Source organism: Mustelus asterias, chromosome 9 (genome assembly GCF_964213995.1).
Source record: "Mustelus asterias chromosome 9, sMusAst1.hap1.1, whole genome shotgun sequence".
In the NCBI taxonomy this organism is placed as follows: Eukaryota; Metazoa; Chordata; class Chondrichthyes; order Carcharhiniformes; family Triakidae; genus Mustelus; species Mustelus asterias.
The window spans coordinates 1686391-1704100 of record NC_135809.1 but is presented as its reverse complement, the minus strand read 5'-3'; the positions used below and the strand labels follow the sequence as shown (position 1 = coordinate 1704100).

Here is a 17710-nt window from a genome sequence, read left to right as displayed (position 1 = left end):
CACTGTCATTAGTCGCTTACCCTATTTGCTGATGTCACTGTTGCTGCATGCCAGGAGATTTCACTGACTTGGTACACACATGGTACATACATGGCACACACATGGAGGCCATTCGGCCCTCAAGCCTGCTCTGCCATTCATTCAGTACATGGCAGACCTGACTGTGGCCTTAACCTCAGATTCCATCTCCCCAATAACCTTCCGCCCTCTGGTTAGTGAAGAATCTATCTCAGCCTTAAGAATATTGACTGACCCTGTCCCCACTGCTCTCTGCCAAAGACATTTCCAAAGAATTTCCCCTCATCTGCATCTTAAATGTTTCAGTAAAATAACCTCTTATTCTGCTGCAGTCCAGTGGACACAGGCCAGGTCTGAGTGACCTTTCCTCAGAGGGGAACCCTGATAGATGAACCCTCTGCTCCGAGTTTGAACTGTTGTTGGGGAGTGGGAGATCTGGTTCCAGTGATCACCGGATCCACGTGGGGAGCTCTCTTTGAGGTCAATGATAAATATCACCACTGATTGTAAAATCTAGCCCACTGAAACCCCACCGAGGTCGTCCCAGTGAGGGGATCAGCGGGAATCTCCCGTGACAGGATGCGGATGTGTGGACATCACACTGAAGTTTCATTGAGAGGACGTGGCCAGATTTCCAGGCACTTTCCTGCAAACAGGAATGATATAATGTGATGTCCTGTCATCCACAGTCACATGCTGCCACCTTCTGAACACTTATAGCAATGGCACTGTGCAAAACCTAGCATCCTGTTCAACACGTTACTGTGTAAGAAATCACAAGGAATGTGTCCGTTTCAGATGCTGCAAAAGGACAGTCTGCAGTTTACTGCTGTATAATAGCTGAATTTAACAGTACTTCAACTTCTTCATCTCTCTCTCTTTCCCTCTGTTTCTCTCCATCTCTTTGCCTCTATCCGACTATTTCGTTCTCTGTCTCTCTCCCCCACCCCCCACTCCCCCCCCCCCCTCTCTCTATATGTGGGTCTCTGTCGGTCTCCCTCTCTCCCTTGTATCACTGTCTCTGTCTCTCTCCCTATGTGTATATATATATATCTCTCTCTCTCTGTATCTTTCTCTTCCCCAATATTTATATCTCTCTATCACTCTCTGTCTCTTTCCTCTCTGTGGGTCTCCCTCTGTCTCCTTGTATTTCTCTCCCTCTCTATCATTCTCTCTGTGTCTTTTGTCTCTCTCTCTCTCTCTGGGTCTCCCTCTATTTCTCTTTCTCTCTGCATCTTTCTCTCTTTATCTCTCTTTTCCTCTCTCTCTTTCTGTCTTTCCTCTCTCTCTCTCTGTGGGCCTCCCTCTGTCTCCTTGTATTTCTCTCACTCTCTCTCTCTCCACCACACTACACCCACTCTCTCACGATTGGAGCACAGCTGTCTAATTTCACTGCGAGCCTCTCCTGTACTTTTAAAACTACTTTTTCTTTTAAACAAACATAAGTCATTACATCCACTGAGAAAACTGTGGGTTGAGGCCAATCAAAGGGCAGTTGTGAACTTCAGGCTGCAGATCAGATGATTGGCTATTTTCCTGCTGAAGATTATCTTAAAGCGAGACCACCTGATGTGAGGTTGGCACATTCTATATCAGACATTACAGATGGAGAACAGTTTGCCAAGTATTAAGAAACATTTGATATTTTTTGCCTTGCCCTTACCATTTTAAATTTCCAATGGGATCAAGTTGAACATAGGAAACATCACGAGTGGGCCATTCAGCCCCTCGAACCTGTTCCACTTTCCAATACGATCATGGCTGATTTTCTCCCCAGCCCCCCTTTCCTGCACAGGCCCAAAATCAATCAAGTCTCAGCCTTGAATATACCAAACATCCACCAGCCTCTGGGGGAGAGGACTCCAAAGCTTCACATCCACTTGAATAAAGAAACTTCTCCTCATCTCAGTCCTCAGCGGTCATAGAATCATAGAATCCTACAGCACAGAAAGAGGCCATTCAGCCCATCGAGACTGCACCGATCACAATCTCACCCAGGTTCTATTCCCGTTACCCCGTACATTTACCTAGCTAATCCCCCTGACCCTAAGGGGCAATTTAGCATGTCCAATCCACATAACCCACACATCTTTGGACTGTGGGAGGAAACGGGAGCACCCGGAGGAAACCCACGCAGACACGGGGAGAAAGTGCAGTCTCCACACAGACAGTGACACAAGGTGGGAATTGAACCCGGGTCCCAGGCGCTGTGAGGCAGCAGCGCTAACTAATGTGCCAGTCAGTCAGTCCTAGTCCGGAGACTGTGCCCCCGTGCTGTAGATTCAATGTTAAGTTTCAAAAGGGGAACTGGATAAATATTGAAAAAGAGAGAAATTATGCAGGGTTTTGGGAAATGACAGTGGGGTGGGGGAGCGGGACTAACTGGATAGTTCTTTCAAAGAGCTAGCACAGGGTATGATGGGCTGAATGGCCTCCCCCTGCGCTGCAGGGTTCTGGGGATGTTCAGGCCCTCCCTATAAACTGCGCAAAGTTAAATTCCTCAGTTGGGTTTCCATTTTACAAATCAGCTGCAGTTTGCTAAAAACAAAATATAAAAACCCAGGCAAGGATCTCATCTGGTTCGGGGAGAGAAATCCAATGTCAGTGATAGGGTGGGAATTAAAGATTTTAATCTGAGTTTGTGCCGGGCATGGTGGTCCTGCAGGTTTCAAGCACAGCTCAATGGGCCAAATGGCCTCTTTCTGTGCTGTAAAACTCTCTGACTCATCAGTGGTTATTTTAGTGATCAACTTGTGGTTATTTTTAAACACTGAACTGTGTCACAACAGCCACTTGGAGCAGTCTAATTCGTCATTGCTTGCTTGATATTTATAGCTTGCCTCAAGGGGGGCCTTCAGTGATTGGTGAACTCAGTAAGTGACCTGACACTAACAAAAACACCAGGAGATGATGGGTCCATTGATGTGAACTGTCAGATAGCTCCTTCTATCTCAGAACAACTGTCTGATTGGAACACTGATGCTGTTAAAGATACAGATCTTTAGTTCCACAAGATAGTGGAGATGGATGTTTAAGAATCAAATGAATGAAAGTGAAGGTATTATTGAAGAAAGGGATGTAACAAGTACAAAAAACTCACTCTGAGCAACTTCCAGTTCCGAGAATAACAGAACCCTCGCGGATCCCGGAATCTCTTTCTGTGCTGGCATTCAGCAGACATTCCACACAATAACAGACATGTCAGTGAGGATGTGTGTGAGTGTACCGCATTGGGTTATACAAACACAACAGGATGTGATTAAGCAGAGTATGACACACACATGTTGACTCAGTGATATCACTTTGATGATGAAGCAGCCTTGAACCTATCTTTACCCTTTATCCCGTCTCACCATACTGCCCGTTTTAACCATTTCTAATCACTGCTAATGTCCCCTTGAGCACACACTGCGAATCTTCATCATCTTTCAAATCTACTCCACAAATCGTGCTGTTATATACGTGTGTTGGCGGGTTTGGGGTGCGTACTACCCCTTTAAGGGTGCGGGTCATGTGACCCCTGAGGTGGAGCTAGCTCCTCCCAGGGTGGACTCTGGTTAAGGAGTCTAGGTGCTGACTGTGGGAAAGTGCACCCCTATAATAAAGCATTCCCCAGTGTTCAAGTTAAGGAAAAAGCAAAATACTGCGGATGCTGGAATCTGAAACAAGAACAGAAAGTGCTGGAAAATCTCAGCAGGTCTGGCAGCGTCTGTGGAGAGAGAATAGAGCTGATGTTTCGAGTCTGGACCCTTCATCAGAACTCCACAAAGGGTCATCCGGATTTGAAACGTTGGCTCTATTCTCTCTCCGCAGATGCTGCCAGACCTGCTGAGATTTTCCAGCATTTTTCTGTTTTGTGTCAAGTTCAGAAGCCTACTTTGTGATTTTTCTTGCACCTGTAAGGACTTTAATCAGGCAATTGAGGCGGGCCTGTTAGAATATAAAGTCCCTCCAAATTGATGGGCCAATCAGGGAGCCTCTTGCTTTGTATTTAACCAGGTGTGTCAGTTCCTCTGGCACTCCGAGTGCAGACAGCTGACTGGAAGCTCTCTGTATGCTGTTGTCAGACTTGTAAATAAAGGGATTTTGCTGAAGGGACTTCTACCTCCAGGGACTTGTCACAGTACCTTACCTCGATAAGTACATCCATACTACACATGTACACATGATGAGGTACTTGCTAATTTGCTACATACAGGGGTTGCCAACCCTCCAGGAATTAAAGGCATATTCACACAAAATAATCAGCAGGACATTCAAAAAAAGAAGGGATAAACTGCTGTCTGACAGGTCAAGAATCCTCCAATCAGGTGATGAGGATTTTATTTGCATTCTGATTGGCTATGGACAAGCGGGAGGATGGTGCTGTCAGGTGACCAATGGAAGTGGGAAACAGCAATTCATGTGATGTCACCTCCAGGATAGATACATTTTTGAACAGTAAAGGAATTAAGGGTTGTGGTGGGCGGGCGGGTAAGTGGAGCTGAGTCCACAAAAAGATCAGCCATGATCTTATTGAATGGTGGAGCAGGCTCGAGGGGCCAGATGGCCTACTCCTGCTCCTAGTTCTTATGTTCTTATGTTCTTAATATATCCAATCAGAGTTGGCAACTCTACACACATGCGTTACCTAAAGCTAACGGCCAATCTCGGTACGGCCTCCCTCATTTGGTTCTTGACTACAGTTTCCCAAATGATGAGGAAGGAAGCAGTTAATTAATGAAAAATTAATTTCTCTGTCTCTTTAGAAAAGGCATTAAATATTCCCAAACCTCAATAATTAGTTGTAAGGTTTCGGAAACTTGGGGAACATCAGCACCACGCTACACCTGGCACTCAAACTGACCATCCACACAAAACTGAGCAGGTATTGGATAAGAATTACCAGCTGACCTGGTAGACTTTTTCTGATTGGCTGCACTTCCAGCATGTTGGGGCTGACTTGTATATCTAGCTGCCAGACTGTATAACGAGAGAGAGAGAGAGAGAGGGAGAGAGAGGGAGGAGAGAGAGGGAGAGGGAGGAGAGAGAGGGAGGAGAGAGAGGAGAGAGAGGGAGAGGGAGGAGAGAGAGAGGGAGAGAGGGAACAAATAAAACACAGGAAACAGTAAAGATCAGACATTAATGTACTTTAACAACACGGCAAGTTATATTGAACTGGTCTCAAAAGAACTAAAAACACAACGATGCACGAGTAATTCAGCCAGAATCATGTGACAGAAATACGAAACGAGAGATCTGAGGATGAAGATGTCAATACGGAAAGTGATCTGATTCTAGAAGCTTCCCCATCCCACCCTTCCAGAACAATGGGGCAATCTATCTTTACTGTCCAATTAATCATCAGTTATTACCTCTGGCTATTAACATTCTGTTCTTTCTCCTTTATTGCTGTCAATTTAATCTGTTGGTTTCTCGAGTTTAACAGCAGTCAGATCAGAATCAAAGCTTTTAGCTGTGTGATTACACTCCTCAACATTCAAGTCCTGATGCTACAAGATTGGTCACAACTGGACAGCTTGGTTTGGAGGGGGTGACGGAGTGGAATTATCACTGGACTAGTAATCCAGAGATCTACAGCAAGATCCGGGGACCCGGGTTCGAATCCTACAGGTGGCAGCTGGGTGAAATTCGAATTCAATAACAATCCGGAATTAAAAGTCTAACGATGACCATGAAACCATTGTCGATTGTTGTAAAAACCCATGTGGTTCACTAATGCCCTTTAGGGGAAGAAATCTGCTGTCCTTACCTGGTTTGGCCTACATGTGACGATGTGGAGATCACATGTACTCACCTGAAGAAGGGGCTTGCAGCTCCGAAAGCTTGTGTGGCTTTTGCTACCAAATAAATCTGTTGGACTTTAACCTGGTGTTGTTAAACTTCTTACTACATGTGACTCCAGAGCCACAGCTCTGGTTGTCTCTCAAATGCCCTCTGAAATGAAGGGCAATTAGGGAAGGGCAATAAATGCTGGCCCAGCCAGTGATGCCCACATCCCATAAAATGAATAAATAAAACCGCACAGATGGAGAGGCAGCATAACTGGTAAACATCAATTCTTCCCAATAGAGGCAGTGAGAAAGGACTCCTGTATAATATGTAACATGTTGATATCACACCTCTGTGACTGCCTGAGATATCTCCACAAGATTGGACGCAACCTAAGGGTATCTACACAAAGACCAGTGCTGTTACGCTGCCCTCTTTAACCTGAATGAAAAGCTGGAATTTTACTCCAAGTCAATTTCCGGTGTAAAGTTGCATGTGCTTGAAAAGTTTAGATAAATACAAGTTGGAAGTTTGTACAGTGTTTATCCTTGCAATAAATCTGTGAGAATACATGTGGTCAGGTTAAACAATTATCTGATCCAATAACAGAAACCCTTGAACAGAAATAGAAGCAAATTACTGCGGATGCTGGAATCTGAAACCAAAAGAGAAAATGCTGGAATATCTCAGCGGGTCTGGCAGCATCTGTAAGGAGATAAAAGAGCTGATGTTTCGAGTCCAGATGTCCCTCTGTCAAAGCTCAAAAAGCTCGTTTCTCTCCTTACAGATGCTGCCAGACCTGCTGAGATTTTCCAGCATTTTCTCTTTTGGCCCCTGAACAGAAAGTTTCATTTACCAAATCACCTCTGAGTTACAGTCATTTTAACTCCCATCAAATCTCAGTTAGTTCATGACTGATGCTCATGGTCGGGGAGGTGACAATATGACAATACTTCCCCTTGGAGGAATTGTTCCCAATATCGGATATTATAGAATCTAAAATTCACTGGGGTCAGAAACAAAGAAAGTGAAAGATCCAGTGTCCCTGTTGAGAGAGGATTTCTGAACTCGGAGGATCTCTCACCTTCCATTACTAAATAAACTCAACCTTAAGAAGAAACATGTGTGAATACAAAATAAGAAACAGTTCTATTGGTGCTGTCTCACATAAGGATTAGAACGTTGAAGGTTACAGCGGACATGCTGTCAGCCACATTCTCACATAATCAACTCCAATAAGCCATGTGTTCCTGAGCAAATGGCACTGCAGCTCAGTGTAGCTTGGTGTTAACGCACGGTGATCACTGCCACTCCATCATTACTCATCTTCTCAATGTTCTGCTGGGGAAACTTCAAGCTCTTCTACAAACTGATATTAGACAATCAGATGGTCCATTCCCCCTTCCCCAATGGCCAGAGCTGTCTCTTCCTGCCAACTTTGCGGTCGACATGCGAATGAGAACTGGCTGTGGCACACTCAAAGGGTGAAGTGACTCATTCCTGTTCCAATATTCCTCATAGACATCGTCTAGAGTTATAGTCAATGGGGCCAAATATGGAGTGTCACAGAGACTGAACATCGCATCAAAGCTGATCTCAATTCCTCTCAGTTCTATCCTATGGGAAGGGTTTGGCATTGACACAAATGTGGAAAACTGGGCTGGGGTGTTTTCCTTTGAACAGAGAATGCTGAGTGTGCTATTAATTGAGGTATATAAAAGTGAGGGACCGAGACAGAGTAAATAGGGACAACCTATTTGTCCTCAACAGAAGGATCAAAGACCAAGAGGGCACAGATTGAAAGTAACAGGTAGAAGGATTAAGGGAATGTCTTTTCAGTCAGAGGATTGCAGGGAGCTGAAACTCTCACCGTGAAAGGGTGATGGTGGCAGAAATGCTCACCACATTGAGAAAGTACCTGAATATACCAGCAGAGGAAGATGGGCCGAATGGCCCCCTTCTGTCATACATTTTCTATGATTTCTATATGACTTGGGTAAATAATTGGGAGAACCATTATTATTTGTTGAGAGAATTACCACAGCATTATAGCATATCAGGATTCTAACACCGGGGTCCAGATGTGACGTATAATCAAGCAGATGTTCTTCCTCCGCAGTCACAACCTTGCTGGAAGCATGGACTTTGTAAAAGGTGTTAATGCCACATTCCTGGGGAGATCTCAATAGTCGAGTGGGATCAGCCCTTAGGAAGTTCCCGTCCGTAGACTTTGAGAATGAAGCTGATGAGGCCCCTCTGTAAAAAGTTTTATTGTTTCTAAGCTGCATTCATTTTATAAAGGCGGTGGTGGTCTGCCCAAGGCCTGGGGAAATCTGGGACAGGAGCCGGGCACCTCCGGATTTTGCTTCATCCCAGAAAAGTGCAAATTCAGGGACAGTCCCACTTAAATCCACAGTGAGGCCAGGTCAGGATTAACTGGAACCCATCACTGAATGACTCCGATACAAAGAATACATTTTCAGGGGTAGTGAACGAGTTTGATCAACACTGGAGATTGTTCTTAGCAATTTTTACCAACCTATCAGCTTCACCGTCCAACATTTATGGCAGGGAACAAGTAGCGGTGACTGCACTCATATAAATATTGTCCTTCTAGCTGTTGGGTTCATGGGTTTGGAAGGTGCTGTCGCAGGAGTCTTGGTGCCTCTTGTCAACGGTACACACGGCTGCCGCTGTGCGTCAGTGGCAGTGGGACTGAATGTCAAAAGTGATGGCTGTGCTGCCAATTGAGTGGACTGCTTCGTCACCATCACCCCCCCTCCCACCCCTTCCCCCTTTCCCCCGGTCCTGGTTGCGCCTCTGTGCAGACACTCAGGGAATCTGCTAAAACTCATTAACTGTCAGTATGTGAATTTAGCAACATTACCAATAACAGTATTTACAACACAGAAAGAGGCCGTTCAACCCATCTACTCAGTGATGGTGTTCGTGCTCCAAATGAGCCTCCTCCTACCCTTCTTTATCTCACCCTATCACCATCCCCTTCTATTCTTTATGTGTTTATCCAGATTCTCATTAACTGTAACAGCATACACCTCAACCACTCCCCGTGGGAGCGATTCCCACATTCTTCCCATTCCCCATGGGAGCGATTCCCACATTCTCCCCACTCCCTGTGGGAGTGATTCCCACATTCTCCACACTCCCCGTGGGAGCGATTCCCACATTCTCCCCACTCCCGGTGGGAGCAAGTCCCACATTCTCCCCTCTCCCTGTGGGAGTGACTCCCACATTCTCCCTACTCCCCGTGGGAGCGATTCCCACATTCTCCCCCACTCCCCGTGGGAGCAAATCCCATACTCTCCCCCACTCCCTGTGGAGCGCGTCCCGCATTCTCCCCACTCCCCATGGAGCGAGTCCCACATTCTCCCCACTCCCCGTGGGAGCGAGTCCCACATTCTCCCCACTCCCCATGGAGCGAGTCCCACATTCTCCCCACTCCCCGTGGGAGCGATTCCCACATTCTCCCCCACTCTCCGTGGGAGTAAGTCCCACATTCTCCCCCACTCTCTGTGGGAGTGAGTCCCACATTCTCCCCACTCCATGTGGGAGTGAGTCTCACATTCTCCCCATTCAGAAGAGATATCTACTGAATTCCTGATTGGATTTATTGGGGACTACCTTATATTTATGAGAGGCTTCGAACAACAGCTTTTGGTGTGGTTATGGGGACATAGGAGGTTGAGAGATCTGCTGAAACGATGTGTTGTGATGGCTTTATCAGCTCCTATTCTCTAAATTCACCAAGTGTCTACAGCATGGAGAGATTCAGAGGTAGAAGGTGTCTTGTTAACGTGTGTTAGGACGCTGTGGGATTGATTAGACCCCGGACTGTGTTGGGGAGAGGGTCACTGACCTACCTGGACTGCATGTCTTGCTGAACCCTCTGCTGGCAGGCGGGGGCAGTCGCTGTTGACTGGTGCTGGACTTGTTGCTGCAGTTCCAGCAGATCCTGATACTGTTGCTGCTGCTGTTTGTACCTGGACAGGCTGAAGAAAAGCCCTAAAATAGCCTTCAGATTCCCATCTCTTATCTCTGAAAAACCAGAAACAAACACATTTAGATTGTCCAGAGAATCCCCTTTCCCCTCATCACTGACTGCTGCCAAAGGCAAAGCAGACTTCAACCCGAATTATCGCTAACTCAATGAAACACAAACAGTTCCGGGAGTGTCCGAGTACCTCAAGGGCACCCCTCCGACTGGAAATCTGGCTTCAGGACCCTCTGCAGAGAACTGAGCATGTGGCACAGCGGGTTAGCACTGCTGTCCCACAGCGCCAGGGACCCGGGTTCAATTCCCGGCTTGGGTCACTGTCTGTGCAGAGTCTGCACGTTCTCCCCGTGTCTGCGTGGGTTTCCTCCGGGTGCTCCGGCTTCCTCCCACATTCTGAAAGACGTGCTGGTTAGGGTGCATTGGCTGTGCTAAATTCTCCCTCAGTGTCCCCGAACAGGGAGTGTTTCCTGCCGTGGATGCTGCTGGGAATTTGCACAATATCACGCAACTTGGGGCTTATTAAACGCAGTAAGAAGTTTAACAACACCAGGTTAAAGTCCAACAGGTTTATTTGGTAGCAAAAGCCACACAAGCTTTCGGAGCTCCAAGCCCCTTCTTCAGGTGAGTGGGAATTTTGTTCACAAACAGAGCTTATAAAGACACAAACTCAATTTACATGAATAATGGTTGGAATGCGAATACTTACAACTAATCAAGCCTTTAAGAAACAAAACATCATGAGTGGAGAGAGCATCAAGACAGGCTAAAAAGATGTGTATTGTCTCCAGACAAGACAGCCAGTGAAACTCTTATTAAATGTGCATTGGGGCGGCACAGAGGAGGCCACTCGGTCCACGGTGTTGAGCAATTTATTTAGTGCACATTCTTCCTTTTCAGATAACACTCATTCCCTTCTGAAAGCTTCAATTGAATTTGCCTCCACTACACCCTCAGGCAAACCCTAACCACTCGCTGCGTAAAAAACCCGAACCACTCGCTGTGTAAAAAACCCGAACCACTCGCTGTGTAAAAAAGGTTTTTCACTGTTGCTTCTTTTACTAATTATTTTAAACCTGTGCCCTTCCATTCTCGAACCTTTCACAAGTGTGAACAGCCTGTCCCTATCTATCCACTCACTCCAGACCCCCCCTGGCTTTGAACACATCCATCAAATAGGGGTGGCGATGGCATCGTGGTATTGCCACTGGGCTAGCAATCCAGGGTAAAGCTCGGGGGACCCGGGTTCAAATCCCACCATGAAATCTGGAATTAAAAGCCTAAAGATGACCATGAAACTATTGTCGATTGTCGTAAAAACCCATCTGGTTCACTAATGTCCTTTAGGGAAGGAAATCTGCTGTCCTTACCCAGTCTGGTCTACATGTGACTCCAGAGCCACAGCGATGTGGGTGACTCACACCTGCCCTCTGAAATGGAAGTTAGGGAATGACACCCACATACCGTGAATCAATTTTTAAAAGTTGCTCTCAGCCGTTCCCCCTCGCAGGGAAACAGTTCTCTCTCTGGATTTCTCTTTGTGTGTTTCAGGATGTTAGTCCTTTTGCCTTTGATTTATTCACCAATGAGGAAAGGACCTTCTCCCAACATTCAGGCCAATGTGGGCAGATGGTGAGTAACTCAGACTGGAGATGCCTCATGGACTATATTTGGCCCTTGGTGCATTGATGGACTATTCCAATCCTGTGCATCGTCTAGTGTCTGACTTGTAACATTCCAAAAGTACTCGGAATTCCCGTGCTAGTGCCCTGCTCCAGGATGTCTGGCTGCTTGGGAATCTCTTGAATTTAAGGCATTGACACTCCACATTCCTTCCCAATCCATGTGGGCCATCTCATAATATACCGGAGAGTTTCAGTAATAAGACGCAGAGCTGAAGGTGAATGCACAACAACAACAACTTGCATTTAAATAGCACCTTTAGCAGAGGAAAACCCTTACAGGAGCGCGGCTGTTGAGCAACATCTGACTCCCAAGCCACAGAAGGAGTTAACCAAAGGCCATAAAAAGGAGCTCTGGAAAATTATTGGGAGATAATTCTTTTATCATACGGCTCTGGGGAAACTGGTTTCAGTGACAGGTGGGTTGGTAACTGGAGGAGACAGATTTAAGATAATTGACAAAAGAATTAGAGAGAGAGAGACGAGAATTTTTATTTTTACACAGCCTGACTGTAATCTGGAAGGATAGGAGAAGCAGATTCCACAGTCACTTTCCAGAGGGAATTGAATAAATACAGTAAACAATTTTCAGGGTGACAGGGAATGTTGGGGGGATCGAATGGGGCTAATTGGACAGCTCCTTCCCAGGGGTACAATGGGGCAATGACTTTGTTTTCTGGTGTAAAAATTTAAACGTAATTGAAAAGAGGTTGTGACATCGTGATAGAGGAGATCACAGGGCGAGTTTACAACTTTAATGTCCATAGAACCAGAGAAATGTTACAGCACAGAAGGAGGCCATTCAGCCCATCTTGTCCATGCCAACCCAAGGACACCCAGATGCCCTTTCTAATTCTATCTTCCTGCACCCAGCCCATAGCCCTGTAGCTCACAGCACTTAAGGTGCAGATCCAGGTATTTTTTTAAAGAAGTCTCGCGACAACCAGGTTAAAGTCCAACAGGTTTATTTGGAATCACGAGCTTTCGGAGCGCTGCCCCTTCATCAGGTGAGTGGAGAGGTAGGTTTCACAAACACGGCATATATAGACAAAGACATAATTGCAAGATAATGGTTGGAATGCGAGTACAATCACCAGGCGAGAGTGTTCCCTTCCAGCTGGGGAACACTTCAGCAGTCACGGGCATTCAGCCTCTGATCTTCGGGTAAGCGTTCTCCAAGGCGGCCTTCAAGACACATGACAACGCAGAAACTGATAGCCAAGTTCCGCACACATGAGGACGGCCTCAACCGGGATCTTGGGTTCATGTCACACTATCTGTAACCCCCATGACTTGCCTGGGCTTGCAAAATCCTACTAACTATCCTGGCTGGAGACAATACACATCTCTTTAACCTGTGATTATCCCTCTCTCCACTCGCATTGTCTGTACCTGTAAAAACTTGATTACCTGTAAAGACTCACATTCCAACCATTATCTTGCAATTGTGTCTCTGTTTATATATGCCCTGTTTGTGAACCCAACTCTCCACTCACCTTATGAAGGGGCAGCGCTCCGAAAGCTCATGCTACCAAATAAACCAGTTGGACTTTAACCTGGTGTTGTGAGACTTCTTACTGTGCCCTCATAATTTTGTAACCCTCTATCAAGACACCCTTCAGCCTTCTTTGTTCCAAGGAAAATAACCCCAATCTCTCCAATCTCTCTTCATTGCTAAAGCATCAGGGTTTTTTGAAACAGTTTTGTCTCAGGCTGAGCCAAGATGGACATTCGTCTTGCTTCTTGCTGGATCACAGCAGATGGGGTAATGTCAGTCCTAAAGGGCATTCATGAACTCATTGGGATTTACGACAATGTAACAGCTGTAAGATCATTTTTACTGACCCTGAATTCAAATCCTCAAAGTGCCGGAGTGGGACTTGAGATTGAATATGAACCATGACCTTACTGAGTCACAGAATGGACTCAAGCGGGTGGAATAGTCAACTCCAGTTCCTGTTTTTAATGTTCGTTTGAACTCAGGTTTTCTGAATGATTATCCCATTGAAAGAAGAATATGATACGGTTAATGTGTGATCAGGAATTCAGAGAGATTCTCTGCAGCCCCTGTCAGGAGTTGGGGTTCTGAGTTCTGTTTATTTATTAGTGTCACAAGTAGGCTTACATTAACACCGCAATGAAGTTACTGTGAAAATCCCCTGGTCGCCACATTCCGGCGCCTGTTCGGGTTAATGCATTCTAACCAGCACATCTTTCAGACTGTGGGAGGAAACCAGAGCATCCGGAGGAAACCCACGCAGCCACGGGGAGAACGTGCAAACTCCACACAGACAGTGACCGAAGCTGAGAATCAAACCCGGGTCCGTGGCGCTGTGAGGCAGCAATGTTAACCACTGTGCCCCCCTGCCACCCCATGGTGTCCCACTCTATGACAGGACGGACCGGGGAATGTTGGGGCTGGAGTGGGTGGTGTTTACAATGTGGCATCGGACGCTCACAGCCTCAGAAAGAGCAAACGGAGGGAGGTTAGAAAGAGTCTCGTGCAAATCAATTCTCCCTGGGCACCAATCAACTCGCTCCGTCCAGCTCTGATAAAACAGGAATAGGTTATCAAGTGAACGGGAGAAGATCCCACACTAACCTTCAGCTGAGAGACTCTGAATATGAACTCCCCTCACTGCCAGAAAACTGAGGCAAGCATCAACATTCTCAATCTGAAAAAGAGCAGAAGGAAAAGATTTTAATGGAACAACTTCTGAAACTCCAGAAATACAGCGAAAGCTCTGAGTGCTTCACAATCATTTCATACTGATCAATTCAGCAAAAATAATCTCACAAGAGAGGATTAAACCTCATTCAGAGATTGCAATAAAGCTCTCATTGTCCCCACACTTTGCAGGATGTTAAAGAATTCATTAATGCCTAATTTGGGACAGCATGCCAACAATTCAACCTACATAAAGCGGGACTGGATTTGGTAGACTACAAACAGCAGACAATGCAAGCCCAGTGAATAGCTCCACATCTACACAGAGCAGTGGATCGCTGCCCACAGTGACAGAGACCTATGTGACACAGTGGCAGCTGTACCAGGGGGTGGTAAATGTCAATCTCCCGGTGCTCCTGTGAACAGCTGAAAAACCCCCTTCGATGGAGCTGCTTTGTCTAATTTCGAGCAAACTTCATTTTAATACGAGAGAAAACCCTTCGACTCAACTCACCGAATGTCACCAGCACCCAGAGCTTTCTGAGAGAGAGAGGAAGAAAAGACATAAAAGAGAAAGAAAAGAGAGGGGAAGAGGGTGATGAAAAGAAAGAGAGAGAGAGCGAGAAAAGGAAAAAGCGAGAAGGATAAAGGAAAGTGGAGAAAACGAGAGAGGAACATTGAGAGGGAAAGAAAGGGAGAAGGAGACAAAGAGAAGGAAATACGGAAAGATAGAAAGTGTATGCAGATTGAAAGAGTGACAGAAAGGGAGGGGGAAAGAGAGGGAAAAAGTAACTTCAAAACTATTGCATTTATATGGACTCAGGATTGGAGTGAGACTACCCAAAGCTTTTTCCTCCGTGCAGCCACACCAGGAGGTTTCCTGACAACCTAACAACGGGAGGCAATGGCCCAGTAGTATTATCACTGGACTATTAATCCAGAAACTCAGGTCATGTTCTGGGGTTTGAATCCCACCACGGCAGATAGCGGAATTTGAATTCAATAAAAATATCTGGAATCAAGAATCTATTGATGACCATGAAGACATTGTCGATTGTCAGAAAAACCCACCTGGTTCACTAATATATCTTAGGGAAGGAAATCTGCCATCCTTACCTGGTCTGGCCTACATGTGACTCCAGAGCCACGGCAATGTGGTTGATTCAACTGCCCTCTGCCAACCAGGAACGGGCAATAAATCGTGGCCAGCCAGCGATGCCCAAGTCCCACGAATGAATTTTTTAAAAATCCAGCACCAACAGACACAAGCCAATTCCCAACTTTCCTTCATTCTTATAGAATGACTTGCATTAATACAGTGACCTTGGCAATATCCCAAAACATTTTTCAGCCAATTAATTATTTTGGATTGTCGTCATTTTTGTATTGTAGGAAATGCAGCAACTGATTTCTGTTTGACAGCAATGTCCCACAGACAGCAATCTAATCATCCGCAGATAATCTGACGTTTTGTAGTGATGTTCGTTTGGAGATAAATATTGATCAGGTCACCTGTGGATCTCAGCTGTTGCTCTTTGATTGTGGGGAAAGTTTCATCTCATTTTTCTCTTGTGTACAGCCTGTTCTCTGCTGAATCATCACAAAACTACAAACCCACACAGCACAGAGCAAGCATCCATATTGGAAGCTTTTATATCAGTTCAAACTAGCACACAGGACCTTGGTGTAATAACCCATTCAAAGGACAGCACCTCTGACAGTGCGGCACTCCCTCAGTACTGACCTTCTGACAGTGCAGCACTCCCTCAGTACTGACCCTCTGACAGTGCGGCATTCCCTCAGCACTGACCCTCTGACAGTGGAGCACTCCCTCAGTGCTGACCCTTTGACAGTACGGCAGTCCCTCAGTACTGACCCTCTGACAGTGCGGCACTCCCTCAGTACTGACCCTCTAACAGTGCAGCACTCCCTCAGTACTGACCCTCTGACAGTGCGGCACTCCCTCAGTACTGACCCTCTGACAGTGCGGCACTCCCTCAGCACTGACTCTCTGACAGTGCGGCACTCCCTCAGCACTGACTCTCTGACAGTGCGGCACTCCCTCAGTACTGACTCTCTGACAGTGCGGCACTCTCTTCGTGCTGACCCTCTGACAGTGCGGCACTCCCTCAGTACTGACCCTCTGACAGTGCAGCACTCCCTCAGTACTGACCCTCTGACAGTGCAGCACTCCCTCAGTACTGACCCTCTGACAGTGCGGCACTCCCTCAGTACTGACCCTCTGACAGTGCGGCACTCCCTCAGCACTGACCCTCTGACAGTGCGGTACTCCCTCAGTGCTGACCCTCTGACAGTGCAGCACTCCCTCAGCACTGACCCTCTGACAGTGCGGCACTCTCTTAGTGCTGACCCTCTGACAGTGCAGCACTCCCTCAGCACTGACCCTCTGACAGTGCAGCACTCCCTCAGTACTGACCCTCTGACAGTGCGGCACTCCCTCAGTGCTGACCCTCTGACAGTGCAGCACTCCCTCAGCACTGACCCTCTGACAGTGCGGCACTCTCTTAGTGCTGACCCTCTGACAGTGCGGCACTCCCTCAGTACTGACCCTCTGACAGTGCGGCACTCCCTCAGTACTGACTCTCTGACAGTGCGGCACTCCCTCAGTACTGACCCTCTGACAGTGCGGCACTCCCTCAGTACTGCACTGAGAGAGAGTATCTGCCGACAGAGTGGGACCTGAATCAAAATGTTTGTGAGCCAGGGAAAGGACATCACCTGCAGAGTGATGACTGACTCCAGTTCAGAGTAAACATAGCGAGGTTTTGAATTTCTATCTGTGACCGTATGTTTTGGCTGCACTGTGTTCTCGTGAGCCAGCCAAGTATACAAAGGCAACAAAAATTATAACTGCCCAAGATAATCCTGTTTGAACCCCAGGACGAGGGGGTGGGGAAACTGCAGCGATTCAATGCTCAGCTGGCCTTGATTGAAGAAAAGGAGCAAGGCAAATTCCATCCAATAACATTATAGCATTGGCTTTTAGCACAGACCAATCAGCAATTGAGTTGGGCAATTTTCTCTTCTTTCACATCAAACATTTGCACATGTCCATGAATTCTAAAGAGCAATATTACAGAGCGTGACGGAACCCTGCCGGTGAGTCGGTGATAGAAATGTCTGCGCTGTCTCAGGAGGCAGGAGCCTCAGTAACATCCCAATGATGTTATCATGAAATCACGTGACCCACTCTGACTGCAACTACTCAGTATACAACATCCCTCCCCCTTTACTTTGTAGTCATGAAAACAAATGACTGCGATGTTATACATCGGATCAGTAACACTCTGGACACAGCACTATGCACTACTAGGATCCCAGATCAGAAACTCCGAGTTATATTGTGAAGCCAGGTTAAACCCCCAACAATTTTACCATTTTGGCACAAATGTGAGAACATAGAACAGTACAGCACAGAACAGGTCCTTCGGCCCACGATGTTGTGCCGAGCTTTATCTGAAACCAAGATCAAGCTATCCCACTCCCTATCATCCTGGTGTGCTCCATGTGCCTATCCAATAACCGCTTAAATGTTCC

General features: G+C 46.5%; 1 protein-coding gene across 1 annotated transcript in view; it reads right to left on the bottom strand.

Moving 5' to 3' along the window:
* The window catches only part of nav3 (neuron navigator 3), a 396979-nt gene that overhangs the window by 266149 nt on the left and 113120 nt on the right, over positions 1-17710 (bottom strand). Inside the window, exons 4-5 of the mRNA XM_078221087.1 lie at positions 14087-14159; positions 9672-9846 (exon numbers count right to left, since the gene is read on the bottom strand). Of these exons, the coding sequence (XP_078077213.1) occupies positions 9672-9846; positions 14087-14159 (248 nt within the window). The remainder of the gene's footprint in view (positions 1-9671; positions 9847-14086; positions 14160-17710) is intronic.